This window comes from Lichenostomus cassidix, chromosome 2 (assembly GCF_008360975.1).
Source record: "Lichenostomus cassidix isolate B80296 chromosome 2, HeHo_3.0, whole genome shotgun sequence".
NCBI classification, from domain to species: domain Eukaryota; kingdom Metazoa; phylum Chordata; class Aves; order Passeriformes; family Meliphagidae; genus Lichenostomus; species Lichenostomus cassidix.
Window position 1 is genome coordinate 86,295,712 of NC_139482.1, and position 23,342 is coordinate 86,319,053.

At 36.4% G+C, this 23,342-nt stretch overlaps 1 protein-coding gene across 3 annotated transcripts in view; it reads right to left on the reverse strand.

Moving 5' to 3' along the window:
- The window catches only part of TMEM245 (transmembrane protein 245), a 78,511-nt gene that overhangs the window by 39,497 nt on the left and 15,672 nt on the right, over positions 1–23,342 (reverse strand). For 2 of the 3 annotated variants that reach the window (XM_085052256.1, XM_085052254.1), the window contains 8 exons: positions 21,458–21,676; positions 17,279–17,448; positions 12,849–12,872; positions 6,752–6,856; positions 5,298–5,380; positions 3,065–3,155; positions 2,173–2,271; positions 183–314 (listed from right to left, as the gene is read on the reverse strand). In XM_085052256.1, coding sequence (XP_084908382.1) covers positions 183–314; positions 2,173–2,271; positions 3,065–3,155; positions 5,298–5,380; positions 6,752–6,856; positions 12,849–12,872; positions 17,279–17,448; positions 21,458–21,676 — 923 coding nt within the window. The remainder of the gene's footprint in view (positions 1–182; positions 315–2,172; positions 2,272–3,064; positions 3,156–5,297; positions 5,381–6,751; positions 6,857–12,848; positions 12,873–17,278; positions 17,449–21,457; positions 21,677–23,342) is intronic. The other variant, XM_085052255.1, reaches the window with a different exon arrangement.

Sequence of the window (23,342 nt, forward strand, 5' to 3'; positions counted from 1 at the left end):
TTTGTTTTACAGTTACATCTTAAATAGGCTTACACTAATTGCTTAGGCAACTGTAAGTAATACTAACAGTGTTTCCCTAATTTTCCATGTACTTGAATCCATAACCTTAGTGGTACTCCAAGGAAAAATTGCTATCAGTTAAAAACGAGACCAATTTCATAGTCAGAGCAAAGAATACGTACCGAGAGAAATGTTTCAATGTTATCATGAACAAATGATGCAACATCTTGCCAGTCCAGAATATCTCCAAGCCAGCTGTTCTGACGGTTTATGTGCCACTTGTGTCCTTTGTGTCTTCCAGAATGTGTTACATTCTTAAAAAAAGACAAGGAAAATAGACATTCAAATAAAATTTGGAGATATGAGAAAGTCAAAAGCTAATGATTCAGACTTTTATTCCTTGTTTTCTTAACAAGGAATAGATCCAACATACATCTAAATACTGAGAGCTGCTTTAACTGGCATCCCCAAAATACTTGGAAGTACTCTGTACACTGGAAAAATTAAAATCTGACAGAAAACTGAAGTTAATTATCCCATTTAACTACGTATCTGTATATTGTATTGACTCATCTCTGTTAAAAATTAACTTTACTGCTTGACCAATACAACAGTATCTATTTTGCTCTTAATGAAAGCACACAAGAAAGAGGTAATTATTTCAGTTACTGCCTACACAATTTACTGTTTGCATCATACAAGTTTTCCCAGTCTAGTCCAAAAAGAAAAATGCAAGCAGAAGTCAAAGCCAAGTAGTTTTCTCACTATTAGTTTGTACCTCTCCACAGGTAATGTTCAATCACACAAAACCTACAAGCTAGACTGGATGCATGGAGGATTTCTTCTGACTACACTCCTCTGCAACTGCAACACAACAAAACAGGACATGGCCATAAAAACAACAACTAATTCCTTAAGTGGCTCCTCCCCAATTATGAAGTTGCCTTTTGCCCAGTTATTCATACCTGATTACCATCTTGAATGAGGCTATTTGACTCAGTCTGGTACTGTGACAAGTGTTGCAGAAAAGGATGCCAAAATTCTCAGTGAGCAAGCTTAAGCAAACCCACTGACTATAACATCCTAGTCTTTCAGAGAAGGAGATTTCTCAACTTTTTAACTCTGATTTTTATAATAAGCATTCCACTACTTGTTAAAATTTTCTGCACATGTTTAGCCTTACCAGCCTGAATCCAAAATGACAGTATCTTTTTTGCCACACATGGCAAGAAACATTCCAAGCGAGGTCCCTGCACTGATTTATTTAAGAGCATTACATTTTCTGCTTGTTACCAATTCTCTCTAGATGTAGTGTTACTCAATTAGCAACCTTCTTTAACAATCCACTGCAACACAGAGATCTTTCTTCTGAGCTGGCAATTTATTTAGAGCAGAAACATGAGTAGCCAAAAACCTCCCTCCAACAGGCCTTCTGTATTTGTAAACTATACGAAAACCTTATCATCTGTTCATCTAGTTCGATATCAAAACTGTACTTCATTAATGCAGATATCTTCTTGGAACTTCAGAGGTACTTGAAAAATAACTGCATAAAGAAAAGTGTTAATATAAACACAATTATTTAAATATACAGAAATATTTCAGGATATAACTTCTGGATTTGGTGTTTGCATTGCACAATGGCTTATGAATTGCTTTTTCCTTTAAAAGGCGAACAGCATTGGCAGCATAAAAATTATAACTCTTATGAACTTTTTAAGATTCAGTGTACAGAAGCCATTATAAAATGGCTAAAAATGCATTGTTAGAAACTTAACAAAAGGACAATTACTTCCTCTCAATTTCAAATTAATAAATTACACAAATCATGCAGAAGAAGACCTGTTTCCTCTTCCCAATACTTCAACAACATAAAAATTCAGAAGAAAGTGCTAAACTATTAAATACTAATTATAAAAAGTGAGAAAACCATAAAAATATGACACACAGAAACACAACTACTTAAGTGTAAGACATAGCTCTGGCTGTACTCAAACCATGACTGTAGAATGATCTGTCTTACACACTGGAAATTTTTACTTTCTTTTTACTGACCTTTACTCCGCATTCCAACTTTCTGCTAATCCCTTCCTCAAAAATGCATACTCAGCATAACTGTCTCAGAGTCCTAAGTGATAGTTTATATGAATACCATTTAAATAAGTTACCCACCTTTACAAACCAAGAGTGATAAAGCCGGTCCCAGAGCTCCAGCACTTGTTTTTCAATCACAGCAGTGTTATTTACTTTTTCTCCTAAAATCTTATGGAGCTAAAATACATAAAAATCTTTTATTATACAGGACAGAATAAAGCAGGCTTCTACTGAAGAACTTCCAACTTGATGAATCACATAAAAGTGTCTGTAAAGGCACATCTCAAACCCACATTAGAAAAAATTGGTATCAGTATGAAAACACACTTCAGACAACATGGTTCACAATACAAAGACCTTGTTAAAAAACATTCTGCCACACTACAGTCTTCTTTCTGCACTGAAAAACCAATGCTGTCTACAAAATGCTTAATTCAAAACCCTTGATCATATATTTGGAGTAAGTATTTCAGATAATTTGAGATGTGTGCTAGATATCAAAATATATAAATAAGAATCTTGGCAAATTCTTCTGAAGAAAGTTAGTTTAATTATATAAGTTATGATTTAAAAAATATCCAGTGTATCACACCCAGCCCACACAGAAATTAGAATACAGGGTTACAATAAAAGTCTACATTGTCTATAACAGCACAGCTAAAGCCAGGTCAAAAAAACGATCCTCAATTTTATTTGATGCATTTTCACTGGGAATCTTTAGAACGACAGACTTTTCTGCTCTTAAAGACAAACTTTTCTGTCCTCTGAACAGAAAACATTACTGAAATCATTCCCGCTTTTCCTTCAAAACTCATAAACCAGAGAGTAAAAGAACAGATCTGTCAACAAAATGGTTGAACACATAGAAAAGAGCTACCAACAAATATATTTTTATTTCTTTTTACTTTTATGAAATACAAGAAATAAAAAAACCCAAACCAACTGGAGTTTCCTAAGAGCTCCCTGTTACCTTGTGTGTGATCCATTCTCGGCCATACTGGTACACGTTGTTTGCTGCAGAATTGAGTGCCTTCTGAATGACCTGGGCTTCTGGGAGCCAGCTGGGGATTTTTTTTAAAGAAGGAAAACAAAGTTAACTACTATATATTATACCATTTCACTACACCCTAAACACATTGCAAATTAACATTTTGAAACAACAACAAATCATTACAGTTAAATATATTTAAACTTATTACAACTAGAATGTTTCCTTCTACATATCAAGGAACAGATTTTCCCATAAGCAAAGCACAATTAAATCTAGGGCATGTCATTGCATTTAAAATCCTCCGAGGTTCCTGAAACCTTAATTAAATTGGTATCTCAACTCTTTCAAAAAGAGATCTTCTCTTCAATCTGTTTGTGTGTTATTCACATGACATTCTTTTTTTCCCCCTAGTTTTCTGAGAATAAGGTCTGAAGCAGTCTCATCTAGCTGCAAACACAACCTTCTGAATTACAAGCTGAACGCAAATCGTTAACATAGGCCCCATGAAAAAGCAACCACCTGAAAAAAGGTTTGGACATCAGTTATTTTTAAGTCCTCACCAAACTACCAGCTTGTGAATTTCTTCAGGGACTCACATCACTTTCAAGCAATGTACCCTACCAAGCTGCCAGCATTTCACCATTTATGAACACAGGGCACACAATCTCAGCTTTGCCTTTCTTTTTACATCTTGATTCAATGGCAGTTTTTGGAGTCCTTCCAAAACAAAATGAAAGCATTCAGAAAATAAAACTACTACATTTGTTCACCTGATTGAAGATCAACAGGGAAGCTCTTCTGTCTGTATAATGCATCAGAAATGTTCCGGATTGGAATTCCAAGACATTTCACTCACTCACCTCTAAATATATTCTAAGCATCAAGCTCTGAAAGCTGGCAAAGCTTCATGGTTTTGCAAAGTGAGAGGTATTCTTTCTCTTAATGAATTAAAATATAGTGTTATGGATACTTCACATTTGGATGCAAACATTAGAAGTAAAAAGTTACACTACAATTCTGCTAATTACTCAACTAGCACTCCAGAAGGTTCATTATTAGAATAAGCTTCTGACAGTCATGAAAATTTCCATTTTCATTAGTCCCACTTATTTCCATCTTATGACAAAACAAAAAGGTCAAACAACACAAGAGATGCCATGATGGAATAAACAATTTAAAGTGTTTTCTGTTTCCATGATTGTGATTAATCTGGTAGTGCTAAAGCACATATTACTATTGCGGTTATTTACTTTATCCTTTTAGTCTTGTTTTTGAAAAATTGTTTTGCTCTTAAAATACAGCATGTGCTTCCTTTCAATCTTGTTAAACCACCCTCACTTTTGTTTAGAATATGCCCTTGAAAAAGTCAACCATTCTTATTCTGGAAATAATTTTTTTCCTGGCATTAAATTGGTATCTCCCCTTTGCTCAATGTCTGTTTAGCTTAAGCAGAATGAAAGCCATCTGGAACATGCCTCCCTTAAAATCACACTTTTCAGTCTCACCTATTCCCCCTCTGATCTTCATACAATCACTCCTTTGCTCACCATTATGACCTTGTTTTTCTCTAGATGCATTTCGCTCAAAATCTTCTCTCTCCCTTAACATTTACCTTACTTTAATCATTACACAGATTAAACCTTACAAACTTCCCATTGCACACACTATACACATCTACTCTTAATAGGAATGCCCCTTCCCAACTGATTCATAACAAAATCTACCCATTCTTTCCACCCTTGAACTCTTCTTCGGTTCACTCCAGAAACAGTCTTCAACTCCTATTCCCTCAAAGGCATTCTGCATCCATCTCTCCACATGGAAAAAATAATTCATCTCTATTCTGAAACCTTCTAGAGGGAGCATTCTTTGCCAGTACTTTTCTTTCACAGGAAAAAGGGAAAAAATACTGATGTCTTTATTCTCTACACTATACAAGTTTCTTCTCTACAGTTGTAGCTAGAGGAGTTCATACAGCTGTCCTTCATCACCAAAATCCAACCAGTCCTCAAATGAGATACCACACCAACAGTCTTCCAGTGTAATGCACAAACTTCCCTGCTGTCTGAGAGTTTAGCTTTTACATCTGCCTGTGAGAGACACCCACATTTCTGTTTAGCTAGGGGACTTTTTAAGTTAAAAACTACGCATAAGAGCACCTGGAAGCTTGTTCATCCACCCTATACTATTCGCTTAACTTCAGCATTCTTACTTTGCCCATTCTGGGTGACTGGCTACTGTCTCATTGATCAAGCTGCTTGTGACTTGAATCATGTGAACACTCTCTTGATGTACCTAAATTAAAGATAGAGAGGATAAATGTTATGTAATGCAAACTACAACTCTTCCTAGATTTAAAAAGATGCCTTTTTTTTTTTTTTGGGCGGGGGGGGCATTGGGAGGAAGAGGACAGGGCAGTGGGGAGGAAGGGAGGAGGGGGGTGGTGACCAGTTTGTACATTTCAAGAATAATTCTTTCAGTGCAAACAACCCACTATGAAGAAACAACTGCAATTAACCCAAAAAAACCCCTAGACAATACAGTAATCATCAGTCTGTTTTCACAATTCTGGTCACTAGTAACAGCAAATGGAAATTTAAGCCTTATCACATCAGTGGAAAAAAATTTAACAATACAGCAGCGCTGTCAGGGGAAGCACTGAAATACAAAGCACAGTTTCAGATACACCTTCTTAAGCCATGGATCAAAGAAGCATAAAAATTAATGAATACTTAGCTCTATCATGACTAGCCATGCTATTAAGTGCCTGACCAAATAAATTCTTCAGTAAGAATGAAAAAAAAACCTTTTATAAATATCTTAATAGTCTTTTTATGAATATAAGGAAGCTTTAGGCAGGAATGTTTGCACAACTTCCAAAGTTTTCAATTTTATGTACTCAACAGTATATATGCCTACGTTTTGGGAAAAGGAGATTGACATGAGAACTCATTGATCTTTGTTCCATAACTGTATTCAAGTCAAACATTCAATCTCCATTGACCATTTCAAGTATGAACACAGCTCCATTAAGGAAAAAGGAAAAAAAAGTACATGAGTGACCTCTTCTGGTGAGAAAAAAAAAAACCAAACCAAAACCAAACCCAACCATAAACCAAAAATCACTTTCAAAGAATATCTGATCATGAATCTCAATACACTTAACCCAGAAAAGGATACCATGAGGTTATTACAGGCAATTACACAAACAAATTGAGAAAGGCACCTTAAGCATTTTGCAATTATGTTTCTGATGCAAGGTAAATTAAAAAGAAAAAATTCTAAGTGGCTCTCCCAGTGACAGAGAAAGTGTTAAAAAGATGCAAAACCGATCTGTTCCTGTAATACATAAGCTAGTAATTGTTTTACTAGAATAAATTTAGCATTTCCAAATGCCTATATATTAGCCTTGTCATGTACATAAAATACATAGAAATACAAAGAAATTAAATATTGAGGTTTTTATGTATTTTTGTATAATTTATAGTCTTGGAATGGTGACAAGCTCAGCTACAGAGCAATTAGTTCCTAAACATTTTGAAAAATTCTATACAATCTAGTATAAAAGCTATACAATCTAAAAGCTATACAATCTAGTATAAATATCAGTAACCTTCATCAGCAATGAAAATGAGCTCTATAATTATATTTGTTAGCATACTGTACCTTTGCAGTAAGGAGCAGGGCTAGTAGAAGGGTTCCTATCACTAGCAAAAATATTATGAAAATGCTGATTATTTTATCTAGCATTTTCTCCAACCACACGATAATCTGTGCAGAAAAGAAAAGAAAAAACAAATTGTAGCATATAAATCAGTATTTAATGAAAGCAATACTATATGCTATGGGACAGTATTGTTATTTTTATTTACAATCACAGTACAAAATCAGGCTCTAATCAAACAGCATTTATGCCCAAGCTTTGAAATGAACAATTAACAAGCGATGTTAGCATGATTAAAGTCATGGTATGATGTGATTTTGCAGAAAACATGTACACATTACCACACAACACAGCAAGCTCTCTGCAAAGCAAGCAATAATTCAACAGTTACTTACTTGACCTAGGGAAGTACCTAAAGAAGACATTCATGTCAGCTAGAACCCAGAAATTTGTCTTTGTTTCATGTCCTTGGGCAACTTGAAAACTTACAGATAGTGTCTGCACAGGACTTCAAAGCTATCAAGGTATACTGTAAAGCACAACCCTAACTTTCAGATTTGAATAGCTAAGAGCCATCTAAATGACAAATGAGGTATTTTTGCAAGTAATAAAGTTTTTTAAGCTGCCTCATCACCTTCTGAACTGAAATGGGACAGGTGGCGTTTTACATTACCGAATATCAGGCCAATTATTCAGCAGCAACTATTTCTATCCACTTCCAGTCTCAGGAGGATGCTCAGCATTAAGCATGCATCAGCTAAACTAACTGGTAGAGGAAACAGGCACATTTGTTGCTCTGTCAGTTTACAAAAAGGCCCATTCTATACAGGTCCATAAGCAAATGGTGATGCCACATTGCAGCAGAGAAATTCTGATAAAGTCATTTGAAACAATGAAACTGCTAAGTCACAGGACTTTGCAGAGTGCTCTGGAACAGTGCAAGCTGAGCTTCATCTCATACACAAATCGACTGTTTACATAAAAAGCTGTGAAAGCACATGCAAGTATGAACAAATACATTTTTCTAGCTCCTATGATTCAAATACCAGGTCTATTTCTACTCCACTTAGCATTACCACAGGAAAAAGCAACAGCACAACTGTAAAATTTGTGATTTAAGAGAACTCAGGTCAAAGCCAATGTGTAGTAAGCAAAAGTACTTTCGAGTACAAGTTACATATTCAGTTATTAAGTGGGTAACTTTTTAGTTAGAGATCTTATAAAACTACTAATATGCATGCTGATGGTTTACATTAGTTCTTTCTTCATTATTTACCCTATTACTACACATGAAATTGACTGTGAAACAACAAACTTCTCGGACTGCAGTGTGACGATTGAATTAGTCAACACTGAAGTTACATCTCCTATTTGAAAAAAGTTAGGGTGGTTTTTTGTGTGTGTTTATCTGGTACCATTTGAGCAGTTAAGGTACATCAAGTAATTATTTTTAAACTTCCAGTTTTAGCAACCAGCTCGTTGTTTGATCTAAATTAGTACAGGGATTATATTCAGCATTTTAGAACTGTTGTTCAAAATGATGACAAAAACTTAAAGAAAGTAAAATCCTTCTAAAACTAACAAGGTGTTAAGCCAGCAAGTTCTTGTAACAAAATACTGCAGAAAAAAACTGCAGAATGTGAGGGAATGTGAAAAATCTTTTATCTTAGGTATTTTTAACAGTTTTCAGCATTGCTGAAGTATTTCAGCCATCAGAAATGTCTTGCCAGTGCTGGAGGGAGGTGACCCGCCTGTAGCAGTACTGCAGTTCTCTGAAAAACTTTGAGTAGCCTCTACATAGGGCATATATATGGTACATACAGGGGTTACCTCTTTGGAAATAAGACTGAAACAGGATTTGCTGTGCCCTTCCAAGCCTCACATATGTCTAATGATTATGCAACAGAAGCAAGAAATAAAAGTCCTTGTCTTAAAGGACAGAAATCAAAAATACCACCAAAAAAACCACCACTGGATGGGCAGGGGAAGAAGATTTTGTAGCATGGACTTCAGAATGAATTACAAATTAAAGCTGCCCTTGTCATTTGATACAAAGTTCAAACTGCTATTTACTTTCTACATCAGAGATAAAAGAAATGCAGTATTCCTACATAAAGCAGCTTTATCAGATTCACTGAATCCAAGTAACCAGAAGTATTGTCAGAAATTTCCAAAAATGCTAGCTTCAATGACTGTGCGGGGGATATCCAATAGAAGAAATCTCAGTGGAGCTGAGGCTGAATGCTTTAGATGTTTGCCCTGTAGCGACTACTGGAAGGTCAAGCTCCAGAAGACCAGGATGAGGTGGATTCAAATATGCCTGGGCTGCCATTAAGGTGCAGCTGCAGCACATGTAAATCCTGGATTACCTTTAATCTAGTCGGTAAAGTCATGGGAGCTCTGATGATGCACTGGTACAGGCTGCAGCCTCAGCCATGCAAGCCCACCTTGTCTCTATTTACTTGGGCAGGTAGCCCAAGGAAGCTTGATGGAAGCCAGCTTTGGCAAACCCACAGGTACTGCAATCACATCTCTCAACACAGGCTTAAGGGGATCTGAGTTACATAAGTGGTACAGACACATCACAGGAGAAGACTGAAATGGACTGAGTATCGTAGAAGTAAAAGCAGGTGGACAACATTCACTTAAGGCTATATTTACTCCTTTTTTTGTTGTTGTTGTTTTTATTTTTCCATTTAAACTCACTTCCTTCCCCTACATTAACCCACAATACCTCCTTAGCAATCCCTCACCTTTGCACACTCATGCTAAATAATTCATAGGTGCAGGGAAGCAACTCACTGCAGGGAAGCTATCTGGTAAATGCCTGTGTGGTTGTACTTTCCACCAAGTCAGTCCAGATTTCACTCTTACCCCAACCCTGCCAGACCTCCCTTTACACCCTTCCTGTAAACCATGGGCATGCACACAAACATGTACTGACTAAATGCTCATTAGCCAGAGGTCATGAAGTTTTACATTCTGTTCCAAGCTTCTAGTCTAAAGGTTAGTCAACAGCGGAAAGCTGATGCTGCCACAACATCTGAAATTATGCAAAGGTAAAGGAAAGCCAGGCTCCAAAGCTACAGAAGGTCACTCTTGTAAAACCAAACCAAAATGTTACTGATTTGTGATAGACTGTCCACAAAAAACTATCCTTGTCACAGTTTTGAAAAGGAAGGCTATCAAGGTTTTATTTAATTTAGCTCATTGTAAAAAGGTTTTTTAAGATTGAGTTGAATCCTACTAGAAAGCTCCTCAACAATTGGAAGTACTCCCTCTTTCAACTTTTGGATGATGACACAAACCATATTGCACTAAGCTGTAAAAGAACTACAGTCCATACTTAAGAATCAGAAATCCTACTGTCTAGGCAGGTTCTCCATGTTATGCAGTATGATACATCATCCATGAATTAATATTTGCTTGCTTCATACTGCATAGCCTTCAGAGCAGTAGTTTTTCTAGTATGTTTCATCTACTGCATTACCCAAGCAGTGAAGCACACCTAGGCATCTACTTCATTTCCAATTAAATCTAAACAAAATTACCAACAAGGACTTTTATTTTTTCTGTAAACAGCTCCACTATTTATGAGGACTTTTTTCCAAGACGTTCCTTAGACTTGTCATTTCCCTTTAGTTCAGTTAGTATTTGAAGATACCATCTCATTAATATAATCTGCAGAGAATAAGGGGAATTCTATAACCAGAACACACCCCAAGGTTATGCTAAATTGAGACAGCTAAGTAGTTAACCTAGAAAAGGTAGGGAACCACCTGTGTAAGGTCTCAAGTCTACTTAAACCAGCGTCCTTCCAACAACTGCAGCAGAATTTAGCAATTCCTTCTAAAGGCTCCTGATATAGACGATGTTATTAGAAACAAACTATGCTAACTTGACTGAATCTATTCTATATTTTGGGCTACATATACCATGAACAGGAATCAAAAAGCCAAGGTTTATCACTAGCAGTCCTAATTAACAATCATTTCAAACTCTGCCATATCCATATGATTTTTAATTTTATGCTGGATTATCAGAAATTTATCTTGGTGTTCTCTGAAGTACTTCCCTTCAAAGACAGGCAAAAAGGAGAAAGGCACAAAAGGAATCACCTCTTAACTGCAACCAGTGCTCTGTATTATAGATCCCCTCCTTTCTTTGCCTCTGGTAGAGTATGACTTTTAATTTTAAAAAAAATCACCAAAATACTACACACAACAAAATGAACCCACTGGTTGCACCTTTTTTCTTTTTTTTTTTTTTCCATCTTGACTATAATATTATTACAATATGTTCATGCATAGAAATCAACATTGCATGTAATACTACAGGACTTCGAGGATTTCTACCTACGAAACTGTAAACAAATTGTTTTCAAAAATAACTCCAAGGCACTAAAAAATCACACTCTTTCAAGAAGCTATACCCACAGGGTTTCACCAAATAATGCAAATGTCTGAAATAAAAAATCCAGACATTTTAGCATTTGAAGTTATTACAGTTAAATTGTTTTTGCAACATGCCAGTATTAAGGAAAAGAACCAGATCTACACACATGAATTTTTAAAGAAAATTAAAAATTCAGAGCCAGAAAAAAAGCAATTGAGACTGAACTCTCTTGTGGTTCACCAAATTCAGCTCTTCACCTAAACTCTGCTAACAAACCAACATCTAATAAAAAAATTTATGACAGGCTATGGTTGCACATATTTACTAATCACAAGTCACTCACGTAAGACGAACATTTCAAAGGAGGGAAATAAAAATGTAATTTTATAATAGGAGAAATTCAGTCAAGGGCAAAAGAACAAATATTAAAAATGTCCACCTTAATGGATAATTGTAACTGAATAGTGAAGCAAGCAACTCTTTCCTCTTCTTCAAAAACACCCAAAGCCCTCTCAACACACAACCATGTGTTCACTTAATAAATACTGAAGATCAAACTTTCTGATCATTGTTTCTGCTCAGCCCAGAACTACATGTGTCACAATTAGCATTATTCCCCATCAGCCATCCACAGCAGATACCAGCCCCACTTCCTTGATTACAAGAACCTTTTATATATATATTTTATCACATACTAGATTTTCACCTGTAAACTCTGAGGTTTTTTGTTGTTATATGTTTTTTTACATGGTGCCTGATATAGGCATCCCTCCCCAGCTCTGTCCTTGTCTGAAGCAATGCCACTGCTCAAGTCCCAGAGAGATATCACTGCATTTAGTTGCTGCTCAGATTTCAGTCACACATGAAGCCAAATCAGTTTTAACTCCTCTTGGGATAACAGTTTCCCAAAGAACAATAGTGAAACTTAGTTGGCTAAGATGAACCATGGGAACTGGGAATAACATTCCTTACAAATCACATCACACACTTTTAACAGCCACACAATAGAAAAAGTATTTCAGCCTTACCAACTACTTTAAAATTTGGGGGTTTTTACTAGCCTTTCTCTTCCCTTCAGACTTGTTAAGATTCAGCAGTTCTGAGGCCATGCAAAGTCTATTTTGTATGTATTCACTCCTGATACACTACACACGATGCCTGTGTACACAGGCAAGTTTGACACTTCAGAAGGAAAAGGTTTGACAGCACTCACTGAAGCCAGACCAGGCACTACTTGCAAATCACTTACACTCACAGCTTTACAGCTGTGCTTCACACCCTCACCACTCCCATGTTAATTCAATTAACCAATGCTTTCTCTGAGCAGAGAACAGCTCTCCAGACTGGGAGAGAACTGGTTTTGTTGGGTGTGCAAGTGGGGACCAGGTGGAGATCCACTGTTCCCAAATAAAGGCGCCACTAAATCAAACTACCCTTTGAAAGGCTAATGCAATACTCTGCTGTACAAAGCATTTAACTATGTGCTTTCCCTGGAGTAGAAGACAAGATCAGATAGAATTGTATGACCTTCAGTAGCTTATACCAAGAGCTGGAAAAGAGGCATTTGAGACAGAAATCTATGAAGCAAGGCATGTTAAGGAGTGTTCATGCTGCAAAATAAAAAAAAAAAAAATTATAAAAAAATCAGACTCCCCAAAACCACAGAATCCATTAGTTGGAATCACAATTTTTCTGTTTATTTACCTTCTTATTAAGCCAGTGCCACAGCTTGTCAGTGGCAGGGGGAGATGGAAGAAAAGGGAAAAAAAGACAACACAGTGGAAAATTATTGAAAAATGCAGTAATAGGGAAAAAAAGCAATGAGAGGCAGGCAAAGTCATTCACAGAATGAAAATGAAATTGTTCTAGACACAAAGATAAATTGTAATAGGAAGAAAAGATCATAACTTTGAATGCAAGAACCTGGGTTTTACTATTAACATGCACTTTTGAAACCAAGAGGGATATAACAAATATGAACAACCTTAATGGTATTAACAGAGCTATCAGCACAATCAAGGCAATTCCAGTTTAATTATACTGAGAGCTACTATCAGATTTCAGAGTAGGATTTTAAAAGTACTCCAAGAAGGGCACTTCAGCAAAACACCAAATCTTAAGATGAGATACTTGTTTATGGCATTAATGTTCCCATTCAGGCATTCAAATACTCCCATTCTATGCATTTCAAACACTCCTATTTTATGTCAATTACTGTTGAACAAATTTTGTATCTTTTTTGCTACCACATTCATATTAAAGCATTCATATTCAATGGCACAACATCAAATACATAATTAAGTCTGATATAGAAAAGAGCAAATTGTAGATCACATGAATGTATGGATTTCGTGTCATTCTCCTTGCACTTCGCAACAGTCAATTTCTCCTTTTGCACTAAATTAACGTTTTTAATTGATACTCATCCACATGCTATACATTTTAGGATGTAGTTTATGTTTGGCTATAGTCTTAATTCTAGCCATTAGTAATCAATTAATAGCATAATCACAACAGTGAAGAGCTTTAATGTTGTCATTCACCTGTGTTAGAGATTCAGATCACGTAAGTGAAGTTTATTTTTCCCTGAATACAAGATCATTGAATTCTCAGTAAATCTAGCATGCTCACCAGTTGCCAGAAATTACCTCCCAATGAAAACAAAAGATAAGAATATTTCAAATTTATAAAAATCTCAAAACGTTCATTAAGTTAGAACAGAAGCAAGAAGGATATTTACAAAGAAACATGAACATTAGAAAATATGAAAACAAAATATGTCACAAAGCACCCACTTTTGCTGGCTTTTACTACTCATGGAAAGAATCACAGTCATAGAAATCAATAACAAAGTTTCAAATGCCTCAAATGGATACTACAGAATTTGCTTCTACTTTACCTCTTCACCTATGGAATAATTTATCAGTGAAAAAAGGAAAAGTTGTTTTCTGATTCAATGACATACTTTTAACTTTACTTCTACACATCAAAACCCACTATCTGTACATGAGGTTCATTCTGGAAAAAAATGTAGATCTTATGGCAATATTTCTCCACTTTGCAATTCCATACAAAATACAACGAAAGACCCCTAAGATTTTAGCAGAACGTGAAAGGAAGTCTTTGGTACTTTTCTATCATTTCACCCTCCAGAAACTGGATGATAAATACAGTAACTAGGAAATAACATTATATGTCAAAAATAACAGTATTTTTTATTAATGTTTAAGACAACATCAGGGAGGCTCTACTGCCTATTAGCCTACCAATACTGGTGATTAAGAAGTTCTACAAATGTAATCAATTTACATTTGACAATAGGCTACAGCTTAATTCTAATCTTCAAGTCATCTAAAATTAATAAGGCTAGAGCCACTTTTCCAGTATTTTATGGGCATGATACCATATGTATTAAGTTTAAGATGATTTGGTGGCTGACAACAGAAATCTCCCTACTCTCTCCTCCAGGAAGTCTCTCACATCTGAACTCTTGTCTGTTTACTCTCCATGAGGGAAATACACAGCCAAGGACTAAAGAATACAGTAACAACATCCTATTTTCATAGTCCATATTTAAAGGAGACACAGACAGACAGAGACTGACCTACTGCTTATAAAGAAAAAAAAAAAAGCAATGCCCTATTTTCTTTTCTCTTGACCAGAATTTCTCTTAATCTCAAATTTCTCTGCACTTCCAAGATAACCAGGGGTAAATGAGCAGTGTGAAAGAAAAGAAGCAGTTCTTTTCTTGATGGTTTTGTTTAAAAAACAGATAAAATCAGTAAAGCTCAGATTTGCATGTGTGAGCAGTATTCACTCATTTCTCACAATGGGTTATTTTCCAGACTATCTACACTAGTTTCCTAAAATTTGTCTGGGAGAAAGACATGCCATTCAGATATCTTCCTCAGTCTTGCTACATTTCACTCAAATCTGGAACTATTTCCTAACTGGGCATAACATGTTTGCCAGTCCAAGCAGTACTACTAAGTATTTGTGTGAAACAGACTTTGTCAATAGTTTGTTGTACTTAGCTAAGAGCCTCAATACATACTGATGTTAAGATTCAGTTTCCAATTAACTTAGCATACAAACAAAAAACTCAGCATACAAATAAAAAACCCTAAGCAAATTTAGCTCCTATGAAAAGAAACTACAAATAAAATATTAAATTAAACATCTAGTTGCAAAGGAAATGATTCCTCGTTCTTGGTTTCTCACACAAACACCCATCAAAGGTAAACCGTAAAAATTTACTACCTGAATTTCTATTTCGTGTGTGCATATTTTTTTACTTCTTCTTCAACAGCACCTACTGAAGCCAAAACAATTGGTAATCCAATTTAAATCTTGCAAGGATGTCATTGTCAGTCCTTTTGTTTCCCTGTCCCTACAAAAAATGTAACTGCCAACATTCTGTGGCATTGCTTCCCAAATTCTGAGATGCCAAGCATCCATCATCCTACAATACACAGAATAAGCATAGCCAGTAGAACTTAAAAAATATGGAAGTATTAGTGTGGTAAGTATTAGATGACTACATTTAATCCCAGCTACCCATGACAAATGGCAGCTGAAACAGAATTAGAATAGGCACAAATGAGGACAACAGAATCATGTAGATTATCAAGTGTCCTTCTTTTAATGGCTGGGAGAGCTTAAATTGCTTTAATATGCAGTGCAGACTCAGGAGGAATACAGCTGTCATCTAAAATATGGAGCAGCAAAGGGAGATGGAGAAATGAGTTGTGCCAACACTGTTCTTTTGCTTAGACAAAAACAACATGTGAATAAACTGACCTTAAGTATATTTAAGCTGAAGAGCGAGAGGTTCTGCTGCACATTAAAGCCCTACCTTCTTTAAGGAGAAAAGACTTGCTGGAATTAGGAAGGATACTGTATCATACAGTTATGCAATACAAGGATACCAAACTTGACAACTCATGAAATAGCAACACATTCTATATTGTGCTAGAGTCTTCTTACTCACAGAACAAAACCTTTTCATGAAAGGCTTTGTATAATGTAATCTTTTATCCCACCATGTCAGTAATTTCCACTAGCTTTGGAAAACTGAGTTATTGTGTTCATAGCTGTATTTTGAAAGGCTTTTCCTTTTTCAAATTCTTCCTCAGTGTGAAATCATTACTTGTTTCCTACAGCCATTTTAATGCTTTTGTTGACCTTTTGTCATCCATTCACCCATTAGATCCAGGATTAAGCTCCTCCCTCTCCTGTAGGAATTCAGAGCTATAAACTGCAGACCAATCTGCCAAGGTACAGATGCTCTGACAAATGTACTTTACAGGGTTCAGCTCTTCAGTTACAGAAGCCCTAGAAAATGGCTTTTTCTAGAGCAGAGAATACTTCAACAACACAGGTACGGAAAGCATATTCTTACACACTGCCATAGGTATTACAAACAAAATAACCTGTTTACATGAAAACTTCTAATTCTTAATGAAAGAAACTTTATGAATTTTATGGAGCTTTCCAAATCCGCAATTTGCAATGCAAACGTAGGCATGTTTTGAGTGGGGGAGAAGGGAGGGGAACACAGAAGCCTTATTCTATGGCATTTCACAAATACTTTATCCCACATATTTTTTCACTTACAGAGAGAAGACTCATTTCTGTACCACTGTACTACTGTGTGCAACAACTTTGCTTCCACACAGCATAAACAAATGTGTCTGAACTAACTTGGGCCCTACTTACAGAACACAATGGTCTGCTTTCTCATTAAATTTTCATGTAAGAAGTAGGAACAGCTTATCCTTCAGACTACAGCTCATTAGGCTCAACTTCAAGATCTTTGTAACCAGGTAAGTTTACTAAACCATGAGAAGTTTTCCAGTACCCAGATAAGGAATCTTATAAAGCTAATTCAACATTTTAAAAGTGACTTCTGTCAAGGTTTGCATGCAACCATTTAACAAATTTAAACGTGTACTAAAGTGTGAATAGTGATAGAAGAGACATAATTTAAAATACACCATAACACAGATACAGTTTTACATGAAAGACATATCCATTAGTGACAGACATTTATTTTAGAATTAAAGCATCTCAGAATATGGTGAACTGAGAATAAAACAAACTTTCAAGTTGCTTAAGGAAATAAGTAGAAATACCTTACTGTCAAGCTTTAGCATAACACTCCCAAGTCCTCTGATGGGCCGTGGAGCCAGAGCTTCCTGACGTTCCTTCACAAAATTTTCAACAAGTTGCCACCAACTTTTGCAGTGGTTTGCCATGAAGTTCAAAACTCCAAAATGAACCACGATTTTTTTAAGTGCCCAAACTGTAACCACAAGAAGGAAATTAAGCGTCAGAGATTTCAGACGAGCAACGAAAGACTACTTATCTATTCTGTTCTGGAAAAACCATGAAAAAGAAAGGAAAAGACTCTTTGAGATTTACTTCCCATCAGAAACCACTTTTGAAATTTTCCAGTGTTTTTAGTACAAATCTCCTCACTGGCTTTGCAGCTGTGCTTATCCACATGGAACTCAGATCACAGCAGCAGAAAGGTGCCTGCACACTACTCAATAATGCAGCTAACAGACTTAGGCCTGGGAAAAGAAGATGCTACTCCATGATCTCAGTACAGTCAATTTCTTACATATTCACACATACACCATGCCAGATGACTCCACATAAAGTACCACAATCAGAACTTAACAGCACATCACACATAAAAGAAAATTTTCAGCTTAAATTCTTAAGTTTTAGGCCTTCTAAGCTGTTAAAAGTGCATCTTTCCTTTAAGAACTGACAGCACATCATGAGTAATTTCACAGTAAAGTGGCACCCATTTAAATCTTCTACTGAAATACTACTGATAGATTTTGCTTTTAAATGTTAAAAAAGCTATTTGAGTTTAGCATTTTATCTTGGCAACACAGGATATCAAACTCCCTATATGTAACGTTACTTGCAAGAAATCTTTTTTTTTTTATTGTGACTATATTTCAAACCAGATTCATTACCAACTACCATACATGAGCTCCACAACAGTTGGCAGTACACCATTTCATAATCAAAAATTCACATCATGTTTCTACTTGGAGACACGTAAAATGGCATACACAGCCAAAAAGGTTAACCTTTACTACCCACAGGGCATTTATCCAAGCTCCACAAGAGCCCATTCTCTGCGAGCCACACCTGTAATAGTTTATGTTCTTGTTTCGGAGAGCCAGTGCAACAATTTGCTGACATTTCGTTCACTTGCCCTCTGGCACCACCATGTGGCAAATAAGGGATTTATTCTCTCCAAGAAACAGACTAAATAGGCCAATAATTTCTCTAAGAACATGAGTGACAAACATATGAAACAGGAGAAAATACAGTGCAAATGCCAGCACTGAACTTAAAGGCTGAAGTTCTGTATGATGAAATGCAGCTCATGGTCAATACACAAACTGCTCCTCAGCAAAGCCAGGCAAGCTTGCATTTTACAAAGTGAACAATGAATGTCAAACGGCACTCTAACCTTCCACTATTATTTAAGTGTTTAAACAATATCTTTTGAAATAACTGAGTTTACACTCATTGCAAAGGTGGTGTCAGGAGGTGCTATAGTCAATCAAACAGCTAAAATTATATTAGGTTAAAAGAGACAAGAGAGAGAAAAAGCTAGACTGTTATTAGAAAGCAGTGAGCAAAACAAGAAAAAGGCTGCATAATAACAAGTTCCAAACACCTCCAGGAAGCAGAAAATTACCTGAAGACAATTTAAAAAAAAAGGATACATCAGAACAAGCAAGGAAGCAAATGAAAGATATTAAAAAGAGACAATACCAGGATTTCCAGGCTCACATCACTGAACAAAATGCTACAAGTGTTCCACAATGTGGTTCATTGCTTAGCTTTTCAATTCATTGCAGTTCTTTCACCTTTTCAGTTTATGGAATAATTATGGTATCATTTTTCCACCCTCTACACTAAGCAATTTTAAAAGACCATTTCATTTCAATTGAAGTACAAATGCATTCAAGGAAAAGTCTTAATGGTACCAAGATGTTTCCAATAATCTAAATGCTGCTTTGAATGAGTCCTCTTTGCCAATAGAAGGAACTCCAGTGAAATTAACACCTTTCTATTTCAGGTTTTGGGGAGTTGGGGTTTTTTAACATACTAGAAGTATCCTCTTTAAGGTCTCAAAAGTGCCTCAAGTTATTAGTCTCCTTAAACAGTTTCAAGGAAACTTGCTTTATTAGCCTTCCTATTTTCTTAATATTTACTATTACCTCTCTTTTAGCCATCCAGATTATCATCACTCACCTTCTGACATTTAATGTAATCCACTGGTCTAAATTTGGCTCTGTTCATCATTATATTGCCTATTTGTAATATTTTTGTGATGATTCAGTTATATGCCATAAAAAAGCATTTAACGGCCCAGTGTCACTGCTAAGGCAACAAGTCACAAATATTCCCAAAAGCACTTTCTCTTTTGGCATGAGTTTATTGCTTGGGTAGTTCTTTTAGACCTAATGACTGTCAGGAGCAGTATTCATCTGTTTCATTTACAGATGTGCATTTTAATCTAGATTTGTGTGGCTCAAGCTTAAAACCATTCACTGCTATCTGTCTAACTGCAGAACTGTTGAATCCCTTTTTCCTCCAACACAAGTAGGCATTTCTGAACAATGCTTAAGTTAGCCCTTGACTTTTCAGTCAACTAGCCACATAAGCTCTGCTTCTAGTAAATCTAAAATTTATTTTCTAGTTCCTTTTTAACTTGTGATTGCCATTTCCCATGACGCCCAAAACTGGGAAGTTTCTCCTGTAGTGACTACACTGGAATGAAACAAAGGTCAAACCCCTCTCTGCTCTTACCCTGAATTCAGCTATTTATATGTCTTGCCATCACATTACCCTTTAGCTGCAGCTACAGTACCACAGCCAAAGGTGCAGCTGTTCTTTTCTCCATGCCTCCAAGTTCACAGCCCTTCAAATCTGCAAGTATGACTCCAAGTCACAATTTCCAGATGGACAATTAGATGGTTTACAGTAACTTTGTGTATTGTGTGCAAATCTCAAGGTTTTGGTAGAGGGGGGCCTCTGGGGTGGCCTTCAGGGGAAGAGACCAGGCATTGTCTTGTGCCAGACACTGTTCCAGGTGGCTCCACAACAGATCCATGACAGGCCAAAGCTGAGCCCATCAGCCACAGGTGTGGTGCTTCACTGAAAAAGTATCTAAGAAACTGCAAAAACCACCAGGCAGGGGGAAGAGGAAGGAACACAGATAGAAGAAGTGACTAGAGGAGCAGAGGGATGAACAGAGGTAATAAAAAGGCCAGGGAAGCAGAAGTGCTCCACAGCAGAGTGGACACACCACTCAGAGGGACTTGGCCTATGGAGGATCCATGCTGGAGCAGGTTCACCTCTTGAAGGGACTGTGGCCTAGGGATAAGCAGAACCCCAAGCCCATACCTCCCTGAAGAGAATGCAGCTCAGGGATAAGCCCACATTAAAAGAGTGACTGGTTTTGTGGCTACTTGGCCACTAGCTGGGGCCAACCCACCACACTTAGTAAAAAAGAAAATAGCTACATTTAAGTTTTAAATGCATTTTAAGATGCTAAAAACTAGCATTTTAACTGAAGTTTAGAGAAAATCCAAGCAAACTAGGAAACTCACTTCGTTCACAGTAGGGCAATGGGAAGAAATGCCATTCCAATTTATAGTATCTCACACATACTCCTGGAGTTCCCATCTTCCCTTTTCACTCCCCCAAAAGAGCATTGGAAAAAGTGGCATCCAGTTTTAAAATAATGGCTTTCAATAGCTACCGTAACTACTCCAATTCTTGTTTGATATGTAGAAGAACAGATGCATGTGGATGTGAAGCAACAAAGCTAATTAACCTCAGAGCTAAAATTGGAACCAAATTTATCTTGTGACTTGTCCACAGAGCCTAGCAACCCATTTTTTACAGAAATTAGAAGTTAACACAAGCTCTACTTCCCTACCAAGTTACAGCTAAAATGTTCTTTATTTATAGGTGCAAAATTATGGAAGAATTGACATCAAGAGGAAGAAAAACTAACTGCTCTAAACTACAAGTATTCCTACTATGGAGGGTGTGGCTCTACATTATTTCAGGTAACTACAACAGTCAATAGACAAAGCAATTTAAAAGTTGTCCACTATGTGGTAACAGACAGTGCACATGAATCTTCCCTTTTGAAGCTACAATTCATCTTAAAACATCTTGAGAAAGTTTATATTTAACACTCACACAAGCCTTTCCTCCTATTTCATTTAACATGATGCCAAACATTCTAGTAATTGGATTATTACCTGCAAAAGGCACTGGCAATAGCTGCACAATCCAAAAATTTAGCCAGATCTGAACAATGACAATGGCCCACACAAGAGTAACAAAGTAAATATCACTAGTTTTCTTTTTCCTAAGAAAAGATCCAATCTCAGGTCTTTGTCTGTTCCCAGAAGATGATGAAGAGGAGGTGACAGATGATGAAGCACGTGGAGGCGGAGGCTGATCACCTTCTGTTGCTCCTAAAACAAAAACATGCAAACAAAATGGAAATTATCACATCAATATTCACCACCAGATAGAATATGTCCCCTATTCCCAAATTACCTTTTTTTTTTTTTTTAGAAGGGGGGGGTGAAGGGAGGGACAGCAGCAGAAGGCTGTGTTTTTGTTTTTCATTTTGGCATTGGGGTTTTTTTTGTAATTTCTCTAAAAGACTGAGACAGCCTTGGCACTGATCTGCATTTTGAAAAGCTAGAACAGGGCTGTGTAATCTCTCCCACATCCTGCAACACCATGCCAAGCAGTGCTCAGAGGAGGAGAGAAGAAAAGTTGCTACAGCTTCTAAGAGGCCTCCTGTCACTACAGGTGAATTACAAGCCAAACATATTTTATCAAAGAACCATAAAACAATGAAAAACACACAATATAATTAACTTCTAAAAGAAATCTGAAGTCCTAAAATATATCTTTGACTTTCCTATACTTCAAGTACTAAAAAAGGAATCTTAGATTCGCTCAAATGTCATTTAAACACAACAAAAAAAAATTGGAGTATACATTGAAGAGAAAGCTTGTATCTTACAACTGTCTTACTACTATTTTTCCTGAACACTCACAACGCAAATGTAGCACTCACACTGTCATCCTGAATTCCTTGCTTGTTTAACAAACATTAGTAACATCAAGCATGAATTAGTGGATAACAAATTTTGTCAGTCTCTCACTCATAAGTTAGCAAACAAGAAATTAAATTCAAAAATGTAAACTGATGTGTTAAACACTCTATACATACACAATAAATAGTCTTTTCATGCAAAAATATTATGTTCAAATTAAGATTCTTGGACACAGAACATGGCAATTTATTTATTTATTTAATCTTTCAGTTGCTGGATGACACCAAATCCATCTTCAGCCACTCTGTGTAAAACCTCTCCTTGAGAACACCAGTATTAACTTTTACTGAGGCTCTGTGAGGTGTGGAAAAGCACACATTTCCCACACACCACACCTCTTCTGTTGCGTAAATCTGCACTGGTGCTCTGCAAGTAAGTGGAATGACTTTCACAGCTTATGAACACATCCCCTACCACACTAACACAATAATGCCAATCAACTGATTCACCCAGCTGGGATGATGACAGAAACATCAGCTGGTCGCTGGTTCTGTATTTGGGGGAACTTCAGAATATTCACAAAGGAATTACAGCATGCAACCTGAAAGAAGGAATACTGCAAGCAGCTAAGCACAGTAAAAGCTTCAGGTGGGGAGGTTCTTGGCAAATCAGTGTGTATCTCAATGGGATGAAGGCCAGCCCTACTATATAAACTACATTTTGGAGAAAAAGACAATTAACACAAGTTAATTTTTCAAAAGGGGAGAGAAAGAGTTACCTGTAAACAGAAATTTTCCTAAAAAGACAAAGTGTTTTGTCATATATAAGAGGGTCAATGATTCCCCTGCACTTCTCAGTCTGTATTTAATAAAGCAGAATATTAATAGAAACAAATGGATGCACTAAAAGAACACAAATATGAAAGCAGTATACCCATAATTAAGTATTCTCCCCAATCAATTCATTCAACACTTACCGTTTTGCTCCAAAATTAATACAATCAACATAAGAAGTAACAATTCAACAAGTAGAAATTCAAATATTTATCAAACAGAGGGAAGTGCTAAAA